The sequence below is a fragment of the Epargyreus clarus genome, unplaced genomic scaffold, assembly GCF_041222505.1.
Source record: "Epargyreus clarus isolate Ecla_fem2 unplaced genomic scaffold, WU_Ecla_fem_2.2 ptg000036l, whole genome shotgun sequence".
NCBI lineage: Eukaryota > Metazoa > Arthropoda > Insecta > Lepidoptera > Hesperiidae > Epargyreus > Epargyreus clarus.
This window is the reverse complement of record NW_027332241.1, coordinates 6198151-6221978: the sequence shown is the minus strand read 5'-3', so window position 1 is coordinate 6221978 and position 23828 is coordinate 6198151. Positions and strand designations below refer to the sequence as shown.

The window sequence follows — 23828 nt, the reverse complement described above, 5'->3', positions numbered from 1 at the left end:
GTTTATTTTTATTTTATATAGTCCACCAACTCTTGAAATAGTTCAAGAAATGAAAATAGTTCGCGCGTAATTGGTTTTAGTATTTTCTTAATCTAGGTATATTATAAGTGAGCGAAAAAATAATCTAGCTTAAATTTTTTTTTGAGTTTTTATGGGATATCATGAACGAAATGATTCGTGTTTAACAAACACACGATGCTGTGACGTCGGTTCTTTTTTTTAGAACTTGGCCCGTTACTCTACCGCGTGTCTAGTAGCGTATTATAGTTTACATGCAATTTAAAAACCAATTTTTTATTTAATATCAAAATTAAAAAACATCATTTAATCAAAATGCTGAAATGTCATGTGTAAAATGACTAAAAAAAGGAAACAAATGAAATATTTATTGTAACTCCCTAATTGAGCTTACACTTTTTAAGACGGCAGCCGATGGACAAGAAAGGCAATCCTACAAAGTAGGATCACCGTTATACTATTCCTTTATACTTTATACCTTCACATCCGATAAAATTAAAATTGCGTTCTCTGAAAACTATCTACATTAAATGGCACTCTTTACTTCAAATTTTAATCACGCACATTTTTTGAACTTTTTTTCGTGCGTGAACAAAATTTCATCATTTTACGAGAAGTTGTTGTGTTGACGTCGGATTTAAAAAAGATGCACGTGAGTAATCTGTCCGTCTGTCACAGGGCTGTCTCAAAATACAAAAAATAAACATATGATGGCACGGAACCCTAAGTGTTCGAGTTCAATTTTATCAGATTTTTACATCCAGTTTTAACTAGTTTTGCAATAAACGTAAGATCTTAGCCACAATACATACCACGAGATGCTGGAACAGCCAAGCCCGCATCACTTGCGTAGCGTGTCTTGGTAGTACTCCGCGCTTCCCACCGCCCTCCTCGCCGCTCTCCTCCTCCCCGAGTGGAGGGGGAGAGCCCGATACCGACGAGCACGAGTTGTTTGAGTTCGTACCTGGGGACATACGAGCGTTTAAAGTTCTTATCTGGAGAAAATCGTGTAGTTTGTTCAAGAGTTTTTTGAGTTTAATGGAGGTTTAAATGTTACATCCAAAAGATAACGTTAGTAGCATACGCAAATGGCTACTGCCACCCATAGATATCTATAATCAACCCTAGATAAGATAAGAAGATAAGATTAGATTCTAAACTGAGGTCGGCCACAGATGCATCGCTGTACAACAGTATTAAGCTTTGCTGAGTCGTCAGGGGTGACGACTCAGCAAAGCTTAATACTGCTGTAGATAGACAACTAAACTACGTTTCCCACAAAAACTCTTGAAGATTGAATTTCCTAAACAAAAAATACATGATATCCAAAGAATCCTTTATCTTGTTTTAAAAATATTTAACGTAAAGAAAGGGGGCTTACATTTCTATCAATAATACAGTATATTATTCAATATTTTGTTTACTTTTTATGTCAAAATTCAACATAAATATAATACCATATTGAACCACAACAAAGCATAACAAAATTTAAATTTCAAATAAAATATACCGAAAAATCTAAAAGGTTTTAAAGAGTAGTAACATACCTGTGAAGGAATCAGTAGACAATAATCCAGCACCAATCTGACTTATAGGTGTAGATCCTTGTACGACTAGAGCTGAAAATATATAACCAGTTATAAATAAAGACATTAAAGAAAATATTTATTGAAAGTATATAACCAGTTATACACTCATTAAAGAGAATATTTAAAGGTACGTTGTAGAACTCTTTGTGGTTCGACTCCGGCGGCACCACCGCCACACCTATTTCTGTTATAACAGCAGTGTAGCGCTGCTGTGTTCTGGTTTGAAGGGTGTGGTAAGGGAGACATACTTTTTCGAGGCGTTGCAGCTTAGTCCTCAGGGGTAGCGGCGCATCTTGACCGACCTAGGATTCTAGTCAAGTAGGATTCTAATCTTATCTGGGGTTGAATACAGATATCTATAGGCAACAGTAGCCCCTAACCATCAGGTGGACTACATGCTCGTCTGCTACTCTTATATTATGAAAATGATCATCTTAGTCTTCAGGAGTGGCAACTGTGATCAGCTTCAGGTAGATCCTGTTCTATATGGAGTTGGTTACAGATGTCCATACAGTGACTTACCATCAGGTGGACTGCATGCCTTGCTACATCAATCCTAATCATTACTAATATTGTACATGCGTTTGTTCGTTTGTTTGTTTGTTCGTTTGTTTGTTTGTTAAACTTTCACGCCTTAACTACATAACCGATTGTCATGGAATTTTGTACACACGTTGTCAGGGGTTCAGAAAAGGACATAGGGTACACTTTATACCGAATAAAAGTACCGTTTTCAAAGGATAGGTAAAAACCATAGATTAGTAAAGATTACTCACTCCTAACAAGAAAATGTACCCAGTTTTGAGAATTGAAATAGTTGCGTAAAAAAGTTTTGCCACGTCTCCGTGCTAAAATGTCCCTAAAATATTTGAAATAATTATTTATTTATTATGTAAATTACGCAGAATTAGTGATTTGTTCGTAAATTTTCTCTAAAATGTTTTTATTTGTCAAGAATTCTAAAAAAGAACTTACTAATAAGCCGTTTGTGGCTTCATTCAATTTCAAGGCGGCGAAGTATCTTTACTAATCTATGGTAAAAACCAAAAACGCTAGTCGTATATAAATACTTACATGGATCACGGTGTGCCGACGGATAGGGTAGTTCTGTGTGTGTGGGGAACACGGTGGGGTAGGCCGGCGCTGGTAACGGCGCTGGGGGTGACTGGGGGATAAGCAGAATATAAGTATAAATAACTAGAGAATTAGCAAAATATGACAATGCAATACCTCTAGGTAAATTTCTAAATAAATCCCGGCTTTTCTAATCCCGGGGATCCGAGATTGAAGTGTATTCCCGCTAAAGTCCCAGGACTGTAAACAATTTAACTGTAAAAATACTTCGAAAAAAGAATGGTACAGGCGGGACGCTTTTATTTTTGTTCGACTTGGCGGGGGCACTGCCGTGCCCCCAGCTTTTAATATCTGGAGGCACGCCAAGTCGAGCCAAAAAAAAAAACTTATTTTGACAAAATAATTTAACGTTTCTAACAATAATGAAAATGAATTTACAATTACATTTTATTAAACGTAGTGCAAGTAATCGAAACTTATTTCTTTTAATAATAAAAAGCACGAATTGTAATTTATTAATAGTTATTTTAATTCAATAATTTTAATTTTAAATTTATGAACGCCCTACAAGCACAAATGGCTTGACGGATTAACATATGAGGTGTCGTTGGATTCCTCTAAATTGTGGGAGTTACATAGACTTTAATTTAGCAGACGGGTTTTTGTTTTTTTATATTACTAGCTGACCCGGCAAACGTTGTGTTGCCATATAAAAAAAATGATAAGGGTCAACAACCCTTATCACTTAGGGGTATGAAAAATAGTAGCCGATTCTCACACCTACTGAATATATATGCATATATAATTTGGTGAATATCGATAAAGCCATTTCGGTAACTAACATTGTGACACGAGAATTTTATATATAACATGTTAATTTACTAATCTATAGTAACTTTACCTGGTATTGTGGTGAATTTGACGTACTGGAGTGATCGTCCATTGTGCCAGATAAATTGTTATTGCTTTCGACACCACCTGAAAAGGAATATAAGGATTTAAGAAAAATCTATTACTCTCTTTTAGCTTCAAGGTATATTTAATTTGTTATTCTTATTCATTTTGTTAAAAAAATATTTTATAAGCAGTTTCAAGAACTACAGTCCGCGTAAAACTGCAAGTCCGCTCTGAATATAGAAATGAATCGCGTCGCCATAGCAAACTGTACGACTACATCTGCTCGCAACAACTTCAAAGCGGACTAGTAGTTTGGCGATAACTTTACCACATGAAATCTCAGTAAATATATATTCCAGACTAGCTTTTGCCAGCTACGAGTTAATCGTAACATAATACAATACAAACAGCCCCTATTTTACTCCCTTTAAGGGTTGATTTTTTTACAAAGCGCGGAAAGTCATATTAAGCGTAAATACGAATGAAACGATATTTCTCCGCACTTTTTCTTCGATTTCGTGTTTTTGCACCACTTAATTGCACATGCCGGCATTGCTCCGCGTAAATTACACCATGAGAGCCATTTAATGGCTGGCAGAATTGTCAGCCGTTTAAGCCATTTAATGGCTTCCTTCAATTACAAGGTGGTGAGATATCTTCTATACTTATCTATGGCGAAATATTATAAGAAAAATCTTCTTTGTGATAATGTAATGTGATAACGAATCAGTCAGACAGAACAAGAACAATTTTTTATAAGTAAAAATAAAAAATCACAACAAATGGCATAACTATGAACTAATTTTATAAAAAAAATGCGTCATAAATATGAAACTGACCTGAAGAATAATCTGTCCGTAGCAGATTCTCGCTTTGCATTTTAGTCTTCAAACAGGCGATGTACCGCCCGCAGAAGTCTCTGCACAGCTCTTGGACTTTCTCCAGCTCCAGAAGATGGATTCTGAGGACCTGGAAACGAGTGAACACAGCTTTTGTTGCTCAAAATTTCATGAGGCTTTTTTCAGTTTTAAAATAGCAAACGATGGTCCACCTGATGGTTAGTGGCTACTGCAGTCCGTGGACATCTGTAATTAGCCCCAAATAATATTTCTAGCCCTACCCGAGATCGACCAAAGATGCGTTGCTACAGGAGGACTATGTTGGTACCCCTCGAATAAGTATGTCTTCCTTACCCATAGATTAGTAAAGATTACTCACTCCTAACAAGAAAATGTACCCAGTTTTGAGAATTGAAATAGTCGCGTAAAAAAGATTTGCCACGTCTCCTGCTAAAATGTCCTTAAAATATTTGAAATAATTATTTATTTATTACGTAAATTACTTAATTATTACGTAAATTAGTTATTTATTCGTAAATTTTCTCTAAAGATGTTTTTATTTGTCAAGGATTCAAAAAAATAACTTGCTAATAAGCCGTTTGTGGCTTCATTCAATTTCAAGGCGGCGAAGTATCTTTACTAATCTATGCCCTTACCACACTTCATATCAGAACACAGCAGCGCTTAACATTGTTATTATGCAGAAATGGGTGTGGCGGTGGCGCCGTCGGAGTCGAACCACAAAGGATTCTGTCGCCTTCAAAGATTCTATCTTAAGCCGAGCATCGAACCCAGAACCCTCTACGAATCAAACCGGTATAGCGACTACTCTATATCTACTTGACTGAGAATCAAACCCCTCCCATACATACCAAATCTATATAACTACAACTTTCCACCATTTTAATAATTAAAAGAACTTGAATGACTTTTTCGTAATGAGCTAAAGAAGTCTTCGCCCACATACCTGGATGCTCTTAATCATGAGCCCGTCAATCTCAGGGTCGTCGACCAGGAAGGGGCGGCGGTCCCGGCGCTGGTGCTGCACGAAGGCCTGCAGGTCCGCACCGAAGGCGTCCGCGGCCGGAGGCTCCGCCCCGGCGGTGGCTTGCTCGCATCGCTCCAATAGTAGCGCCAGGAGAGGGAATAATGGGTGTCTGAAATAGTATAATATTAGTTTTTTTTATTTTTTTACATAATATATGAGTAGCAGACGAGCATGCAGTCTACCTGATGATAAGTGGCTACTGCCACCCATCGACATCTGACAACCCCAGATAGGATTAGATATTCCTACCTGAGGTCGGCCACATGCGCCGCTACCCCTGAGGACTAAGCTGGAACGCCTGTTAAAAACGCCATGTATGGGGATAAAAATTATCCTATTTTTAAAACATTTCGTTTATATTACTGATGTAGTGGCTGTTACCGCCTATGGATATGTCAACCCCAGATAAGATTAGAATCCTGCCAGAGATCGGCCATAGGTCCGTTGCTACCCCTTGAAAAAAAATGTTGGAAAGCTTCGGATAAATATGTCTATTATAGTATAGGAGTAGCAGACGAGGTTGCAGTCCACCTGATGGTAAGTGGCTACTGTCGCCTATGGACATCTGCAATCCAAGATAAGATTAGAGTCCTACCTGTGGTCGGTCACAGATGTGTTGCTACCTTCGAGTACTAAACTGGAACACCTCATATAAGTATGTCTCCCTTACCACACCCAAAAAACCAGAACACAGCAGCGTTTAGCACCGACAGTCTCAGTTCGGAACTTGTATATGAACAAGATATTGAGAAAACTTCAATAGCGTGATTCAGAATACTCGTGTCGCCATCTCTTGACGAGTAGCGGGAAGCCGTCACAAAAAAAACTGCACATAATTTCAAAAAATCATAGCATACACAACCGGGACTCGATCCCCGGACTTACTTGTAAACAGCGCGCTTGTCTGCCTCGAACTGCGCCTGGTCGGCGTCAGGGGCGGGCGCGCCGCCGCCCTGCATCCCGCCTATCACCAGCTCCGGCGACGCATCTGTGAAAGAAAGAAGATACTTAAGAAAATATACCGGCATTCCTATTAAGAAGTTTGGTTTGGTCAGGTTCGGTTAGGTTTGTCCTGTAGCTCCGGGACCAGAATAGGGCTACGGTATCCCCTGCCTGTCGTATGAGGCGACTAAAAGGGGCTTCCAGGGTTGCGGTCGACAAGAGTAGGAGCTCAAATTGTCCAGCAAGCGATCCCGGGGTGGACAGCGGTTTGTGTGGCCTCATGCCATTGTACACAGAAGATGTGGCGAGCTCAAGCTCACCTGGGCGGACCCCGATGGGGCAACGCGTTTAGAGGACTCCAGTCGTGTTCCCTGGAGATCCCATAGTCCTCAACGCAGCGCCAAGAACGGTCACCGGTTTTAGTGCGGTAAGAATCCCACATAAGCCCGTGTCGCTCCCACGGCATAGGGGACCTTCTGAAGGTTTCCCCCTTGCAAACAAAAAAAAGAGTTAATTAAGAAAAGGACTTTTTTGGTTCCTTACTCAAAGGGTAAAAATGGAAACCTATTATTTAAGCCTCCTGTCTCTCCGTCTCTCACAGGGCTCTATCTCTTCAACCATAATAGATAGACATTTGATTTTACATAGAATGTATAAAAACAAGAACTAAATATAAAAAAAGTTTGTAAATAAATTGGGGTCGCCATATGAGAAATTATTTTCGTTGTTTTTCACATTATTTAGTGAACCGTAATAGGTAGACAGTTCAAATTTTCACAATGCATGTACTTCAATGATTACTATAATAAGAAATACTAAAAATAGAAAATAAAAATGTGGTACGGAACCCTCCGAGTTCGACATGCACTTGGACAATTATTTAGAGCACAAAAAAATTGTAGGGTCGTTACACAATGTCTCAATAAAGTCCTAAATAAACAACATTAATCTTATATATAAAATTCTCGTGTCACAATGTTAGTTACTCCGAAAAATGAGAATCGGCTACTATCTATTTTTCATACCCCCAAGTGATAAGGGTTGTTCACCCTTAACATTTTTTTATTTATATGGCAGCACAACGTTTGCCAGGTTAGCTAGTACTATGTAAAAATTAAACATATTTAATATAAAACTTCTTAAAAAATAACTAAATGACAAAGAAAAAACTATCAAACAATCCGTCAAATAATGTGATAAATAACTTTATTCATTTGCAAAGATACCATTACTTACAAACCGAACCACAGGACAAAACTAGTTTAATAAATAAAAACCAAATAACAACATAATAAAAACTAGAATTCGCCAACAAAAGGGGAGATTTCCCCAACGTGGCAACACGTAACGCACTTGAGGCAATAAAAACGGATATTAAAAGCACGTGGCAACACATTCATCACAAGTGTTGCCAGATTGATATAAGATTTCGCGTAGATTCAGTGCAGTTCAGTCTTGTAAATGAAAAGGGTGTTTTAATGTTTTTTTTTTTTTTGAAGAAGGATTTGGGCAGAATTTGAAATTTATTTATTTCGGATTTAACCCCGAGATTTTTAATCTTTCTAAGTTATCAGTTATGTCATCATCAACCCATTACTGTCCCGCTGGGCATGGGTCTCCTCTCAGAATGAGGATTAAGCCATAGTCCACCGCGCTGGCCAAGTGCGTATTGGTAGACTTCACATACCTTTGAAAACATTTTTTTAAGATCTCTCAGGTATGCAGGTTTCCTCACGATGTTTTCTTTCACCGTTTTAAGCAAGTGATATTTAATTTGCGTGTGCGTGCCTGGGATTGAACCTCAGACTCCTCGTTCGAGAGGCTGAGTTTCTAAACCATTAGGCTATAACTTCAATGTTACCAAAAAAAACTATCTAAGCTGCTTGGATGTAACTCAATCCGATATTTCTTGCGATCTTTGGTATGAAAAGTATATAACATTGTAAAAAACAGATTTTAAAAATATTGTAAAAAACATTTTTTAAAAACATTGTAAAAAACATTTTTTAAAAACATTTTTTTAAAAACATTGTAAAAAACATTTTTTTAAAAGTTGGGTGTTATGGAGTTTCTTTCGCCGCTTTTCCATGACGAAACACCTTGTGAAGTGGTGGTAGTTGTATCGACTGTCAAAAAGTGCTCTGTAAAGAACCTATTTTGAATTAAAAAAAATATTTGATTTGATTTGATTATAGAACAATCTTATTCCTTAATAGAAATGAAATGTATATTTTTAGGATAGTCGATAGTAATTTTTCACTTCACATTAAAATACGGAAGGTGAATTTAAAACATTTGATGACATGTAATATTTAAATAAATAAAAAACGGCGGAAACTTAGCTGCCAACCTAATACATCAAGAGAAATCAAAAATCCTGTTTAACACACAATTTCACCTCATTATCTAGCACACACAACCCTTAATTTCGACGACCTAAAAAGAAACCCTCGGGGTAGAAACAACCCTAACCAAACTACCGTATCCTTCGGAATGGTAGGGGATAATTATTTTCGTTGTGCCTACAGGAAGGACGAAGATTGCTCGGCTGCAGTGAATCCCTTTAAAGATAGGGGTACAATGAGAGAAGTACCTTTTTTCCTTTCTTGGGGGAAACCATCAAAAGGTAAGTGCCGTGGGAGCGACACGGGGTTATGTGGAACTTTTACTGGAATTGTTACTACAAAATAAATCAGAATTATAAAAACGGGATTTTTTTATATAACTGACTGTTTAATATATTTTTTTCAAAACAATTAATTGCGAGATGGTGATGTTGATTTATGGCCAAAGGGCGCACTCCAGAAGTGAAGTCATAAATTCGCCTGAAAATCGTCAGATAATCCTTATCCTTACTAATATTATAAATCCGAAAGTAACTCTGTCTGTCTGTCTGTCTGGTTGTCTCTTCTTCACGTCCAAACCACTGAACCGATTTTAATGAAATTTTGTACAAAGATATTCTAAGACCCGAGAAAGGATATAGGATAGTTTTTATCCCGGAAATCCCACGGGAACTAGGGATGGCGATCTAAGATCGATTAAACGGAGAATCGATCTTTTGGACCCAAAACATCGACTATTTTAATCGTTATTAGTAAGGATTGAATCGTAAACTATGCATTTGATCAAGTGATGATCTTTAGCAAAGTTGAAGTTTTATGTATGTTAGTATCTTATATTATTTTCTTTTAAACGCGGGCGAAGCCGCGGGCAAAAACTAGTTGGTTATAACTAATAAACTATACAAAAAATTATCCTACGTACTTCAATAGATTCTATTGACCAAGTTATATTCAAAACTTCAAGTCAATCGGTTGAAAATTGTCTGCATTACCAAGTCCGGCCAACTCAAAAAATGCAGTTATGAGACAAACTTGTTTAAAGTTGTGAGAAGTGAAAAATCATAAATAATATTGCTATACTAATATTATAAATCCGAAAGTAACTCTGTCTGTCTGTCTGTCTGGTTGTCTCTTCTTCACGTCCAAACCACTGAACCGATTTTAATGAAATTTTGTACAAAGATATTCTAAGACCCGAGAAAGGATATAGGATAGTTTTTATCCCGGAAATCCCACGGGAACTAGGGATGGCGATCTAAGATCGATTAAACGGAGAATCGATCTTTTGGACCCAAAACATCGACTATTTTAATCGTTATTAGTAAGGATTGAATCGTAAACTATGCATTTGATCAAGTGATGATCTTTAGCAAAGTTGAAGTTTTATGTATGTTAGTATCTTATATTATTTTCTTTTAAACGCGGGCGAAGCCGCGGGCAAAAACTAGTTGGTTATAACTAATAAACTATACAAAAAATTATCCTACGTACTTCAATAGATTCTATTGACCAAGTTATATTCAAAACTTCAAGTCAATCGGTTGAAAACTGTCTGCATTACCAAGTCCGGCCAACTCAAAAAATGCAGTTATGAGACAAACTTGTTTAAAGTTGTGAGAAGTGAAAAATCATAAATAATATTGCTATATTTTCAATCCGCAATGTCTGCACCATACAATTGGCCTTCTAGATTATCGTCCTGCTCTTGCATTGCTATAGATTAGTAAAGATTACTCACTCCTAACAAGAAAATGTACCCAGTTTTGAGAATTGAAATAGATGCGTAAAAAAGTTTTGCCACGTCTCCGTGCTAAAATGTCCCTAAAATATTTGAAATAATTAATTATTGATTATGTTAATTACGCAGTATTAGTTGTTTATTCGTAAATTTTGTCTAAAAATGTTTTTATTTGTCAATAATTCACAAAAAGAACTTACTAATAAGCCGATTGTGGCTTCATTCAATTTCAAGGCGGCGAAGAATCTTTACTAATCTATGTGCATGCTATTGCATGTCAAGTGTCGACAAAACGGAGAATTCGAAACGGAATATTTGCAGGTTTTTCCCGCAAATATTTTGTGGCATCGAATTTGAGGTTCAAAGGGAACATTTGGAGTCAAAAAATAAAAAACGATTTTTGAACAAAAATTCTAGGGTGGTCAAAGGCAATGAAAATAAAAATAATAATGAAGTTATAACCAATACCCCAGTGTACCCCCATCCTAAACAACATTAACTAAACAGTAACCGGAAGTAACAGGAAGAGGAGAGCGGGGAAACTAAACAATTGTTTACTCATTTCGTTCTTCGCTTTATTTGGGCGAAATATATTAAAAATGTGTATGTTTTGGCACAAAACATACATTTTCTTATGTCAATATTTTCAAATTGTGATTGGGTGTACTGTTTTGAAGTTGTAGTTATTGTTGATTTATAAAGAAGTCTTTACATAGTTATATTCCGCGTAAAACTGCTAGTCCGCTCTGAATATAGAAATGAATCGCGTCGCCATAGCATATTGTATGACTACACCTGCTCGCAACAACTACAGAGCGGACTAGCAGTTTAGCGCGGATTATACAGAAATTTGCATGTAGTCAACAATGGATATTTGTAATCAACCTTAGATAGGATTAAAGTGCTACATAGTGTCGGACACAGATACGCAGCTATACTTTTTTATACATAATCTAGGAGTAGCAGACGAACATGCAGTCCACTTGATGGTAAGTGGCTTCTGCTGCCCATGGACATCTGTGATCAAAGAACTGGATTAGATTCCTACCTGAGGTCGGCCACAGTTGCGCCGCTACCCCTGAGGACTAAGTTGAAACGCCTCGGAAAAGACTTCAAACCAGAACACAGCAGAGCTTAACACTGCTGTTATAACAGAAATAGGTGTGGCGGTGGTGCCGCCGGAGTCGAACCACAAAGTCTACCACCAAAGTCTCAGTAATAGGGTACCGTTTTTACCCTTTGGGTACGGAACCCTAAAGACAAATTCATAACAAAGATGGCGTACTTGGCAGGCTTTTTGATTTGCAAAACTTTACTTAGATACTGTCAGTTTATTACATTTTATTAGATGTGGAGAAAGTTTCATTTGCTTGGCTCGCGTTCATCTTATTTATTTACGAAATAAGCAATGCCAGGGATTGTTTTACTAAATTAGGATTGATAAGAGGGAAACTTATTATATTTTTGTAAGATAACATTTTTTTTTCTTTTTATAATATAGGAGTAGTAGCATGCAGTCCACCTGATGGTAAGTGGCTACTGCCGCCGAAGGACATCTGTAATCAACCCCAGATAGGATATTCCTACTAGATATTCCACAGATGCGCCGCTACCCCTCAGGACTAAGCTGGAACGCCTCGGAAAAATCTGTATCCCTGTCTACTACTCTTATACTATACGAGTAAAAAGAGAAAAAAACTTGACTGACTTATTATTAATTCGATACAGTTTTCTAACTAATATTATAAATACGAATGTAAGTTTGTTTATGTTCCTTAGATGTCCATAACATAAAAATAGCGTAGTTTTCTCTTCTTACCACGATTTTATTAACATGACCTGTATGTATGTAACGGAATCTTCGAACTCAATTTTTACCCACTTCCAACGGTCCGATTAACTTAAAATTTTGAACACTTATCAACAACCGATGACAATACACGATTTTGATAATTTTATCCCATTCTCCTCATCAGAATCGTCAGGAATCAAGATTAATAATCTTCCTTGTGCGATTTTAGCGTGATTTTTAGTTTGTAAACATCTTATATATAAAATTCTCGTGTCACAATGTTAGTTACCATACTCCACCGAAACGGCTTTACCGATTTTCACCAAATTTTATATGCATATTCAGTAGGTCTGAGAATCGGCTACTATCTATTTTTCATACCCCTAAGTGATAAGGGTTGTTCACCCTTAACATTTTTTTATTTATATGGCAACACAACGTTTGCCGGGTCAGCTAGTTATTTCATAAATACGAATGCGAGTTTATGTTCCTTAAATGTTCGTAACATAAAAATAGCTAAGGTTTCTCTTCTTAATACACTTCAAACTTTCACTTTATGATGCTTTAAAATCATTAAGCAAGATATTAAAATATATCTGAACATGTGATTACGTTATGTTTCAAGTTAATCGATGCCATCGAGAATAACCCAGAAATAATGGCCTCAGGCTAGAATATGATTTATTGTTGTGAAAACTTCTTTAGCGACGTTGTGCGCTGGTTGGGGTAAAAAAATGTTAAACTCGCGTCAGGACTGGTGACTTTTTTTTTGTTGACGAGGGGGAACCTTCGAAAAGTACCCGACGCCATGGGAGTGACGCCGGGTTATGTGGAATTTTTACCGCACTAAAACCCCCCGGTGGCCGTCCTCAGCGTTTGGTGGAGAACTCCGGGATCTCCAACGGAACACAACCGGAGTCCTCTACGCAGCGCCGAGGACGGCCATAGAGAGGTGTTTTAGTGCGGAACCCTTCAGGTTTTTTTTATATTATAAGAGTAGCAGACGAGCATGCAGTCCACCTGATGGTAAGTGGCTACTGCCGCCTATGAACATCTGTAATCAACCCCAGATAGGATTAGATATTCCTACCTGAGGTCGGCCACACACGCCGCTACCCTGAGGACTAAGCTGGAACGCCTCGGAAAAGTCTGTCTCCCTTACCACACCCTTCAAACCGGAACACAGCAGCGCCTAACACTGCTGTTATGAGGCAGAAATAGGTGTGGCGGTGGTGCCGCCGGAGTCGAACCACAACGGGTTCTACCTTCAGAATGTGTGTGTTCGACTCACACTTGTCCATTATATGAGCCCTTAACGTGTGCACAAAATTCCATGTCCATGATGATGAATCGGTTATGTAGTTAAGACGTGCCAGTGTAACAAACAAACATCACATTTATAATATTAGTTAAAAATTTAGGATTCAAATGCGGCTAAAATAGTTATAAAAATTGATCATCATCATCAATCCATTACTGTCCCGCTGGGCACGGGTCTCCTCTCAGAATGAGGATTAGGCCATAGTCCACCGCGCTGGACAAGTGCGATATGGTAGACTTCACATATCTTTAATTTTTTTTTTAAGATTTCTCAGGTATGCAGGATTCCTTACAATGTTTTCCTTCACCGTTTAAGCAAGTGATAGTTAATTTCTAATACGCACATAACTTTGAAAAATCAGAGGTGCCTGGGATTTGAACCTCGGACCCCTCAATCAAGAAGCCAATCACCGCTATAAAAATTCAATTTAAGTAAACTATATTTCGATTTCATTCTAATTTGATTGCTATTTTGTAAACGGCTTCAAAAATGCTAAATAATCTATTTAAATGTCAACCTCGTTCGCGCGATTCTATTTCTGAATCATATCGTCTGATACTATACATATAAATGAAAGTGATTTGTCTGTCTATAAATAAATTGGAAACTAAACTCATATTTAAGATGTGAAAAAGAAAATAATTTTCACTTATTTTGTTTACGACAAAAAAATAAAAAATATTTTCATATATATGACATAATCTTGTGTTTAATAAAAAAATTAAATATAAATATCAAAATTTTAAAATAGGAGTTATAAAGGATGAAGTCAAATAAATAAATATTATAATGATTATTAATTAAGTACCAAACGTATTGAAAAAAGTAAAATCATTGGCAGAAATAAGTTTGCTTCCTTATTAAATAGAAAAAAATAAAACATCCGCGTAAATTGACAATGACATTTCCAACAAATATCCGTATGTTGGCAATACGTTCAACTTATTGGTTTTGTAAAGTTGGCAGCGTGTATATTGTAAATATTCAAAATTCGAACGCGAACGCGGTCCGCATTCAAATAGCTGTTTGAGCACATTCGTTCTGAAACCGAATATTGAGGGAGATTTAACGTATCAAAAAAATTCGCTTTGCGTTTCTTCACAAAAACTATGCATAGATTTATATTTCTTAGAATGTTTGAAATGTGATTAGATTTTTAAACGTTTCCACGTAAATAAGATAGGAAAATTTTGAACAAAAATAATAGTTTTTTTTTACAACTTATAAAAAACATGACAACGTATTCACGTCCAAAAAGTATGTTAATTATTTGTATGTACTAGAAAAAGTCTCTAAGAGTTTTCAACGTTTAAGAAAACGTAAAAAAATTTGAATTTACGAACAGATAAGTACTATAATTTCATTCGTACATCAATGAACCAAATACCTCCCATCCACACTAACAAGAAGCACCCTTGGTCCGATAATTAAAAAACAAACTGGGACTCTTGCCTTTTTGCCGCCTGTTAGCGCTAGAAGGAGATGGCAGCATGAGAGCCCTTAACAAAACGAGACGACAAGTGCTTTGCAATTAGCTCAATTTCGGAAGGCACGTACATATTTTTTGTGGATTTTTGAATGCGTTTGTAACTTTTTAGAGTTCCGTACATACGGACATAGATTAGTATATTTCGCCGCCTTGAAATTGAATGAAGCCACAAACGGCTTATTAGTAAGTTCTTTTTTTGAATTCTTTGACAAATAAAACATTTTTAGAGAAAATTTACGAATAAATAACTAATACTGCATACATAATTTACATGATAAATAAATAATTATTTCAAATAATTTAGGGACATTTTAGCACGGAGACGTGGCAAAACTTTTTTACGCAACTATTTCAATTCTCAAAACTGGTTACATTTTCTTGTATGGAGTGCGTAATCTTTACTAATCTATGCTAAAGAGTAAAAACGGAACCCTATTTTAGTTCGCGCCAAACTGCTAGTCCGCTCTGTAGTTGCGAGCAGGTGTAGTCATACAATTTGCTATGGCGACGCGATTCATTTCTATATTCAGAGCGGACTAGCAGTTTTACGCGGACTATACTAAGCCTTCGCTGTCTGTCCATCTGTCACAGGACTCTATCTCTGGAACCATTAAAAACACTTATTTTTTACAGAATATGCATAACAGTGGCCGCTACAACAAATACTAAAAAAAACTTGAAAATAAATAGGGATCGCCCATAGATTAGTAAAGATTACTCACTCCTAACAACAAAATGTAACCAGTTTTGACAATTCAACACTGTCATCTACTTTCGTGTTTAAATAGTAAAATATTTAAAAAATTTAGTTTTTAGATCATTTACGAATGAAACGATTTCACCGCACTTTTTCTTCGAATTCGGATTTTTGCACCACTTATCTGCACATGTCGGTATTGTTCCGCATAAATTACAAAATACAGCCATTAAATGGCTGATAGAATTGTCAGCCGTTTAGCCATTTAATGGCTTCCTTCAATTACAAGGCGGTGAGATATCTATACTTATCTATGGGGTCGCCATACAGAAATCACAATTTTTCGATTTTTCGCTTTATCTATTGAAGCGTAAGATATACGGTTATATACATGAGCGAATTCTTATAGTGATATGACGTCAATATCAACTCAATAATCTTGACATCCTAATATTATAAATGTGAATGTGAGTGTGTTTGTTACACTTTCACGCCGTAACTACATAACCGATTGTCATGAAATTTTGTACATACGTTGTCAGGGGTTCAGAAAAATACGTAGGGTATAGTCCGCGCCAAACTGCTAGTCCACTCCGAATGTAAACGAATCGCGTCGCAATATTACATTGCAGATATTATTGGGATGAAGATAGCTCGGGACCCCGCTGCCCGCTCTCGCCCACGGGTACATAGCTACGAGTACGTTAGTGTGCCCTTACGTTATGGAGTATATGCTAACTAAACCTGCGCGCAACAACTTCAGAGCGGTCTAGTAGTTTGGCATGGACTACACCAGGTTACTATACTCTTTAACTATACCTATAAATCCCGAAAAATACCGTTCCCGAGGCATAGATAAAAAGCTCTGGCGGCGAGCGAAGCTACAGATAAAAGCTAGTATTAAATATTTACTGAAAAACTGATAGGCTACTTCTCTTTAGTTAAGTCTCCAATTATTGTAGTCCATTAGAAAAAGTATAAAAAGCACTCAAACAGTAGCAGACGATAATTAAAAAACAAAACGTAGATTCCTGCCTTTTTGCCGGTGAAAACGGGACGGAGCTACTGAAGCGCCCTTGTGAGAGCGGGATAGCGCTATACAAATGCCTTTGACAGAGAGAGATGCACGATGACTCTTCAGACGAGATTGCTCTTTCGCAATTAGCTCAATTTCTGAATACTGTGTTGCCAGTGGAAATTAATTTTCGTGACTTATTAAGCGTAGTTAGGATTACATATTTTCAGTATTCAGCCTGTTAATCTAGATCTAGACTTAAAAATGTTTAAATAACTTTATTAAAGAAGATATTTATTTGTATTTCAAAGCACATAACATCATTTGAACGTATTCAAAGGCTCTTTTTAGAAAAACAGACGAAAGATAAGACAGTTTTTTTTGTAATATAAAAGTAGTCCACCTGATGATAAGTGGCTACTGCCGTATGGACATCTGTAATCAACCCCAGATAAGATAAGATTCGTACCTGAGGTCGGTCACAGATGCACCGCTACCCCTGAGGACTAAACTGAAACGCCTCGGAAAACTGTCTCCAAACCAGCCTCAAACCGGAACACAGCAGCGCTACACTGCTGTTATAACAGAAATAGGTGTGACGGTGGTGCCGGAGTCAAACCACAGGGTGTTACCACATTCATAATATGCCTACATAATAAACAAGTTTACGTACCAATGACCACACATAGTTATTGGTACAACAACCATTTTGTACCAGTTAAATCATTCACAAACAATGCACGGTATCGTTAATGTTGGTCTAATATTTGTAGTGTGGTACAAGTCACAAGTTAATACGGAAGGCTACATCGATTTTTAAATCATACTGTTGGACATGGGTCTCATTTAAGACTATAGTTGTCACAATTTAATAGGCCCATTTTGACACATGCCATCCTAACGTCATTAATGTCTTAAACTAACTTTTTAGTAGGCAGTTTACGATCACATGACGGTTAGAGATTGCAGCTTCAAAGCATTCGGAAGAAACCATAATCGATTAACTTTCAAATAATCGAAACTTAGAATTACCAATAAATAATTATTTCTCACTTTTTCATCATAACAACAATAAAATAATCAAGACTTTGTTCCTTAGTGAATAATAAAACGGAAAAAAATACAGTTTACGAGCGATGCCTTATTTAATCTTTTAAACATGATTAAATTTTTAAATTACGCTAGAATTTATTTTCTTTTCTCCTTTTTAATAAATATTTAGATAATTTAGAAAAATATTAAATAAATATTCTGTTTACAAAATATTAAGTAGGTAATCTATACGATACGATGTGGGGTTGTAATCGATTTGTCGTAAAAATCGGTTTCTCTGGCTATCGATTTGTATGTGACATGCTTAGAGCCTAGCGATGGCATGTGTCAAAATGAGCCTATTAAATTGTGACGACTATAAGGTCGTTTGGTACCGCACCGTCACCGAGCCGATACCGAGAACGAGATTATTTTGGTACCGATTTTAATATGTCGTGACGGCGATAGTTTGTCCACCGCGACCGATATCGGTGGTTTATTTGTTCCAGCTGTCACGCGTGTGACGGCAGTGTATGGACAAGCTCCAATGTGTTTTATATTGCCGTCAAAATCTCGTAACGGTGGCGGTGGACAAACAGCGTTAAACAGGCATAAACAATGAAAAATGGTACAGAATGGGACAGGTTAGTGAGAAAATCGTGACGAATATTTTTTAAATCACGATATAAGGCTTTGGGCATGGTTTATTTAATTACTGCTTTCCAATGAAAGCACCTACGCCTAGCTTACCGTGCACTGTAAACAGCAGCGAGCATGTTCAATCTTTTTTTTTTGTTAACGAGGGGGAAACCTTCAAAAGGTACCCTATGCCGAGGGAGCGGCACGGGGTTATGTGGGATTCTTACCGCACTAAAACCCCCCCGGTGGCCGTCCTCGGCGCTGCGTAGAGGACTCCGGGATCTCCAACGGAACGCAACCGGAGTCCCCCGTCGGGCTCCGCCCAGGTGAGCTTGGAACTCTCCACACCATCTGGTGTTCACGACGGTATGCGACCACACATACCGCCGTCCATCCCGGGGCCGCTGGCTGGGCGGTTCGAGCTCCCACTCTTGCCGCCCGCAACCCCGGAAGCCCCCTTTTAGTCGCCTCTTACGACAGGCAGGGGATACTGTAGCCTTATTCTGGTCCCGGAACTACAGAGACAGAGTATGTTCAATCTAACCAAGCGTTAACCGCTATGTAGACTATGTAGATTTATTACCATTTATTCAAGCCCTGGCGGTGTCAAAATACGTTTAATATTTTCGAAACAGCGTCAAATGTATCACATCGCACAGGTTACACAATTGTTATAAATTTACTTGTCAAAAAAATCTTTAAATAAAAACAAATCAGTCTGTGGTCACGTGCAATTAAGCGAAATTCCCACAAAAATACCCATTCTATACTCACAGTACAGTGGGTGCCATGGAAAGAAATAAGAAAACACAAACAGCCAGACTCAGAACTGGTACTAAATTCACCATTTATTTATGTGGCCAGGGATCAATCTCGGAACTCTGCGCGTCAAACCGATAATGACTCCACCACGCGCGTCAGCGCTTTACGTTCATCACTTATACCATACAACGTACGTAGACCACACACCAACCAAATTACGAGCATTTAGCATCGCAGACTCAGATGGAACATTTAATAGGTGTTAAGTTGTGATAATTCTCGTAAACGGGTCGTTTTTTGGTATAAACTCAAAAATGTTTTTTTGAATCGAAGATGGAGCTACTGTTTTGAAAATATAACTGTTCTAGTAGGCACGGGTATTTTTAAAATTGTCCCTGTAGTTCCGGGACCAAAATAAGAGTATCTTGTAGTATTCCCTCAGTGCCAAGACATGGGGCTCTTCAAGAGGGGTGTAAAAAGAGCTCTTCAAAGCCGGCGATGCATTGGCGACTCCTCTGGTGTCGCAAATGTCCATAGGCGACGGTGACTGCTTTCCACCAGGTTGCCCATCTGCCGTATTATTGGGTATAAATATATAAAAAAAAACACGGTATAACTTGCCTCTCGTAAGAGGCGGCTCAAATGGAGCTTCCAGGGTTGAGGGCGATAAGAGTGGGAGCTCAAACTGCTCAGCCAGGAATCCCGAGAAGAAAGTGGCTATGTGTGGCTGCATACTATCCTTCACACCGGATGGTGTGGCGAGCATCATGCTCACTTGAAGGAGGCCGACGGAGCAACGCTCTCAAAGGGCTGTGGTTGCATTCCTTTGCCAAAAGGACCACACCTATTTCTGTTAAAGCAGCACTAGTAGCTAGTGGTAAAATCTCTCAGAGGACTCTGGTTCCATTCCTTTGCCAAAAGGACCACACCTATTTCTGTTCTAGCAGCAATAGTAAGTAGTGGTAAAATCTGTCTCTCGATTGGGCGGGTCGAGGTACGAATTGAAGATGGCAACTCTTATTTTCAAAGATATGTACATATTAGTAATTGAATATCACGTGATTTTATAAGAAAACACCGTAAGGAAACCCACTCGTTTTAGAGTCCTTTAAAAAACGCTCCCAAATGTGTGTCATCATCATCAACCCATTACTGTCCCACTGCTGGGCACGGGTCTCCTCTCAGAATGAGAAGGATTAGGCCATAGTCCACCGCGCTGGACAAGTGCGTACCTATTGGTAGACTTCACATACCTTTAAGATTTTTTTTTTAATTTCTCAGCTATGCAGGTTTCCTCACGACGTTTCCCTTCACCGTTTAAGCAAGTGATAATCAAATTTTTATACGCACATAAATTTGAAAATCAGAGGTGCCTGGGAATTGAACCTCGGACCCCTCGATCGAGAGGCCGTGTTTCTTAACCACTAGGCTATCACTGCTTTTGTATGTGTGTATTGTCCACCAATTCCCACTTGGCCAGCGGTGGCCTAAACCCTGAGAAGGAGGCCTGTGCCCAGCAGTGGGACAGTGGGCTAACGACAACGAAGAGACACTATATATATATTTTTTTATAATATAGGAGTAGCAGACGAGCATGCAGTCCACCTGATGGTAAGCTACTGCCGCCCATGGACATCTGTAATCAACCCCAGATAGGATAAGATATTCCTACCTGAGGTCGGCCACGAAGCGCCGCTACCCCTGAAGATTGAGCTGGAACGCTTAAGAAAAGTATGTCTTATCACACCCTTCAAACCGGAACACAGCAGCGCCTAACACTGCTGTTATTAGGCAGAATTAGGTGTGGCGGTGGTGCCGCCGGAGTCGAACCACAAAGGGTTCTACCACCTTCAAAGCTATATGAAGCGTTTCAATTTAGTCCTTGCAAATTACATATTTATTACGCCAAAGAATTACCTATAACTGCTTACAAGTTTAAACACGCCTACTTTTTTAATTAAGCCACTACAATATATTAAATGAGGATTATTGTGTCACCATAACAAATGCAATAAGCGAACCCTGCGGCCCGCAAATCAACGCTCCGTATAAAATCACAATAAACAGACTTATATGATGAGAGACGTGATTCTCATATGGAATACTTGAAGACTTTCTGCTTTAATCAGGTTTTAGTCTCATTTTTATATAACTCAAAAGGTGGTAGAATCATTTGTGGTTACCGCCGATTTCTGCCTAATAACAGCAGTGTTAAGCGCTGCTGTGTTCTGGTTTGAAGGGTGTGGGAAGGGAGACATACTTTTCTGAGGCGTTACAATGTAGTCCTGTGTGATCAATACTTTAGCCGACCTCAGGAGTGCAAGACGATAATGCAGTCATGATGGTAAGTGGCTACTGCCACCTATGGACAACTGTAATCAACCCCAGATAGGATTAGATAACCCTACCTGAGGTCGACCACTGCGTCACTGCTCCTGAGGACTAAGGTAGAACGCCTCACAGAAGTATGTCTCCCTTACCACACCCTTCAAACTAGCACACAGCAGCGTTTAACATGCTGTTATGAGGTAGAAATAGGTGTAACGGTGGTGCCGCTGGAGTCAAACCATAAATGGTTCTACCACCTTCAAACTGCTACTCCTATACATAGATTAGTAAAGATACTTCGCCGCCTTGAAATTGAATGAAGCCACAAATGGCTTATTAGTAAGCCGAACGTATAAATACCTAATACTGCGCAATTTAAATAATAAATAAATAATTATTTCAAATATTTTAGGGACATTTTAGCACGGAGACGTGGCAATACTTTTTTACGCAACTATTTCAATTGTCAAAACTGGGTACATTTTCCTGTTAGGAGTGAGTAATCTTTACTAATCTATGCTCCTATATTATAAAAAGTTTCTTTTCACTGCATTATTTTTCTGTATATATTTTTCGTCACAGCTAACAACATATTATAAAGATAAGTTATCAATTAACAATTAATATTACTGATTTGGTAACAGATATTTTTTATAATCCGAACAAAATTCACAGATAAAAATGTCAAATATTACACAATTAAAATCGATAGCCCTCGATAAACTAATCAGATAAATGTTGTTATTAAATTGTTTATTAAACTAAGTATTTTGTAGAGCTTTTAAATATTATGGATTACGATTGTCTACTATTATAACAGTTTACTTTTAAAAAGTTAATTCACAGATTTAACTTATAGTAGGAGCCCAGGATGCTAAATGTGTAGAAAATCGAGCGTCATTGGGACCTATACGATTGTGTAGATTAGACATTAGAATGAAGAAAAGGTTATATGATACTTTTCGATTCAGCGGGGGGTTTTCTCATTCTGACGATTTGAAAAAAAATGTATGAGAATGTATGACAATGTTCCTAAAAATGAGCCTTTTCCTTTAGTTTGTGATGCATCATTACTTCCCAGGGATTCATGCTAATAAGTGACACTATCAAATAGCATAATAATAATACAGGATGTTTTTTTTTCAAAATGACTTTTTTTCACTACTTCGACGTGTGCTAATTGGCAGATTATGACGTTTCCCGTTTTCTTGCATTATTTCTTTTATATTAAAAAGAAAATTGACCACGCTCGAGCATGTCCTGTGATCGATTTTCGACCCCCCGACATAGAAAGCTCATTTATGGTTTAGGATACTCTACAGGGTGTAAGGTATCTTCCATATCTTAGTCTGACGCGCTCGAGACACTTCCGAAATCCCCTCTTGGGCGCCCCAACTATTAGAGTGTAACTAAAATATTTCTATCTAATAACAGCAATGTTAAGTCCTACTGTGTTCTGGTTTGAAGGGTGTAGTAAGGGAGTCTTTTCAGAGGCGTTCCGGCTTAGTCTTCAGGAGTAGCCCTTTGTGGCCGACGTCAGAAATATCTAATCTTATCTGGGGTTGATAACAGATGTCCATACGGTAGTAGCCACTTACCATCAGGTGGACTGCATGCTCGTCTGCTACTCCTATATCAATAAGTAACAGTTTCGCAATTGTAAAAGCACTTTGTTAATAGATAAAATACCTATCGATGCGTCCATAAACATAAAATATTTTCCATATTAGCTTATTTTTAAAGGAAAAACAAAATTTATTCGCTTACTTAGTAGCAAATATACAAAAGGTCCATATTTTTCGTGTAAAAAGAAAAAAGGGAACGCAAAAGTTTATAAGGAAATTGGTCCATTTTTATACTGGTAAGAATAAACCGGAAATGTCGGTTCAAAGTCAATGACGCATCTATTACTCATTGACAATAATATAGTCTGCGCCAAACTGCTAGTCCGCTCTGAAGTTGTTGCGAACAGGTGTATCATACAATTTGCTATGGCGACGGAATCATTTCTATATTCAGAGCGGACTAGTAGTTTTACGCGGACTATACTAAAGTAATAACATTACTTATTTATTATTTTAGATATTTTAAAAATCAGTTTTATAAAGGATTTATTTTTTATGATAAACTTGTTGTAATAATCTTAAAATATTATTTTTACTATTCTAGATATTCTATATTGTTTACAACTCAATTGTGAACATTCAGGTATTTGTATTAAAACTTAACCTTTGGGGTCTAAAGTTTTAAAAAAATATAGTTT

The 23828-nt window shown here is 37.7% G+C and overlaps 1 protein-coding gene across 2 annotated transcripts in view; it reads right to left on the bottom strand.

Moving 5' to 3' along the window:
• LOC140756995 (homeobox protein PKNOX2) overlaps positions 1-23828 on the bottom strand; it is a 47123-nt gene that overhangs the window by 4117 nt on the left and 19178 nt on the right. For both annotated transcript variants that reach the window (XM_073092542.1, XM_073092543.1), the window contains exons 2-8: positions 6351-6453; positions 5385-5574; positions 4418-4547; positions 3583-3659; positions 2682-2772; positions 1566-1637; positions 831-982 (exon numbers count right to left, since the gene is read on the bottom strand). In XM_073092542.1, coding sequence (XP_072948643.1) covers positions 831-982; positions 1566-1637; positions 2682-2772; positions 3583-3659; positions 4418-4547; positions 5385-5574; positions 6351-6424 — 786 coding nt within the window. In that variant the 5' untranslated portion in view covers positions 6425-6453. The remainder of the gene's footprint in view (positions 1-830; positions 983-1565; positions 1638-2681; positions 2773-3582; positions 3660-4417; positions 4548-5384; positions 5575-6350; positions 6454-23828) is intronic.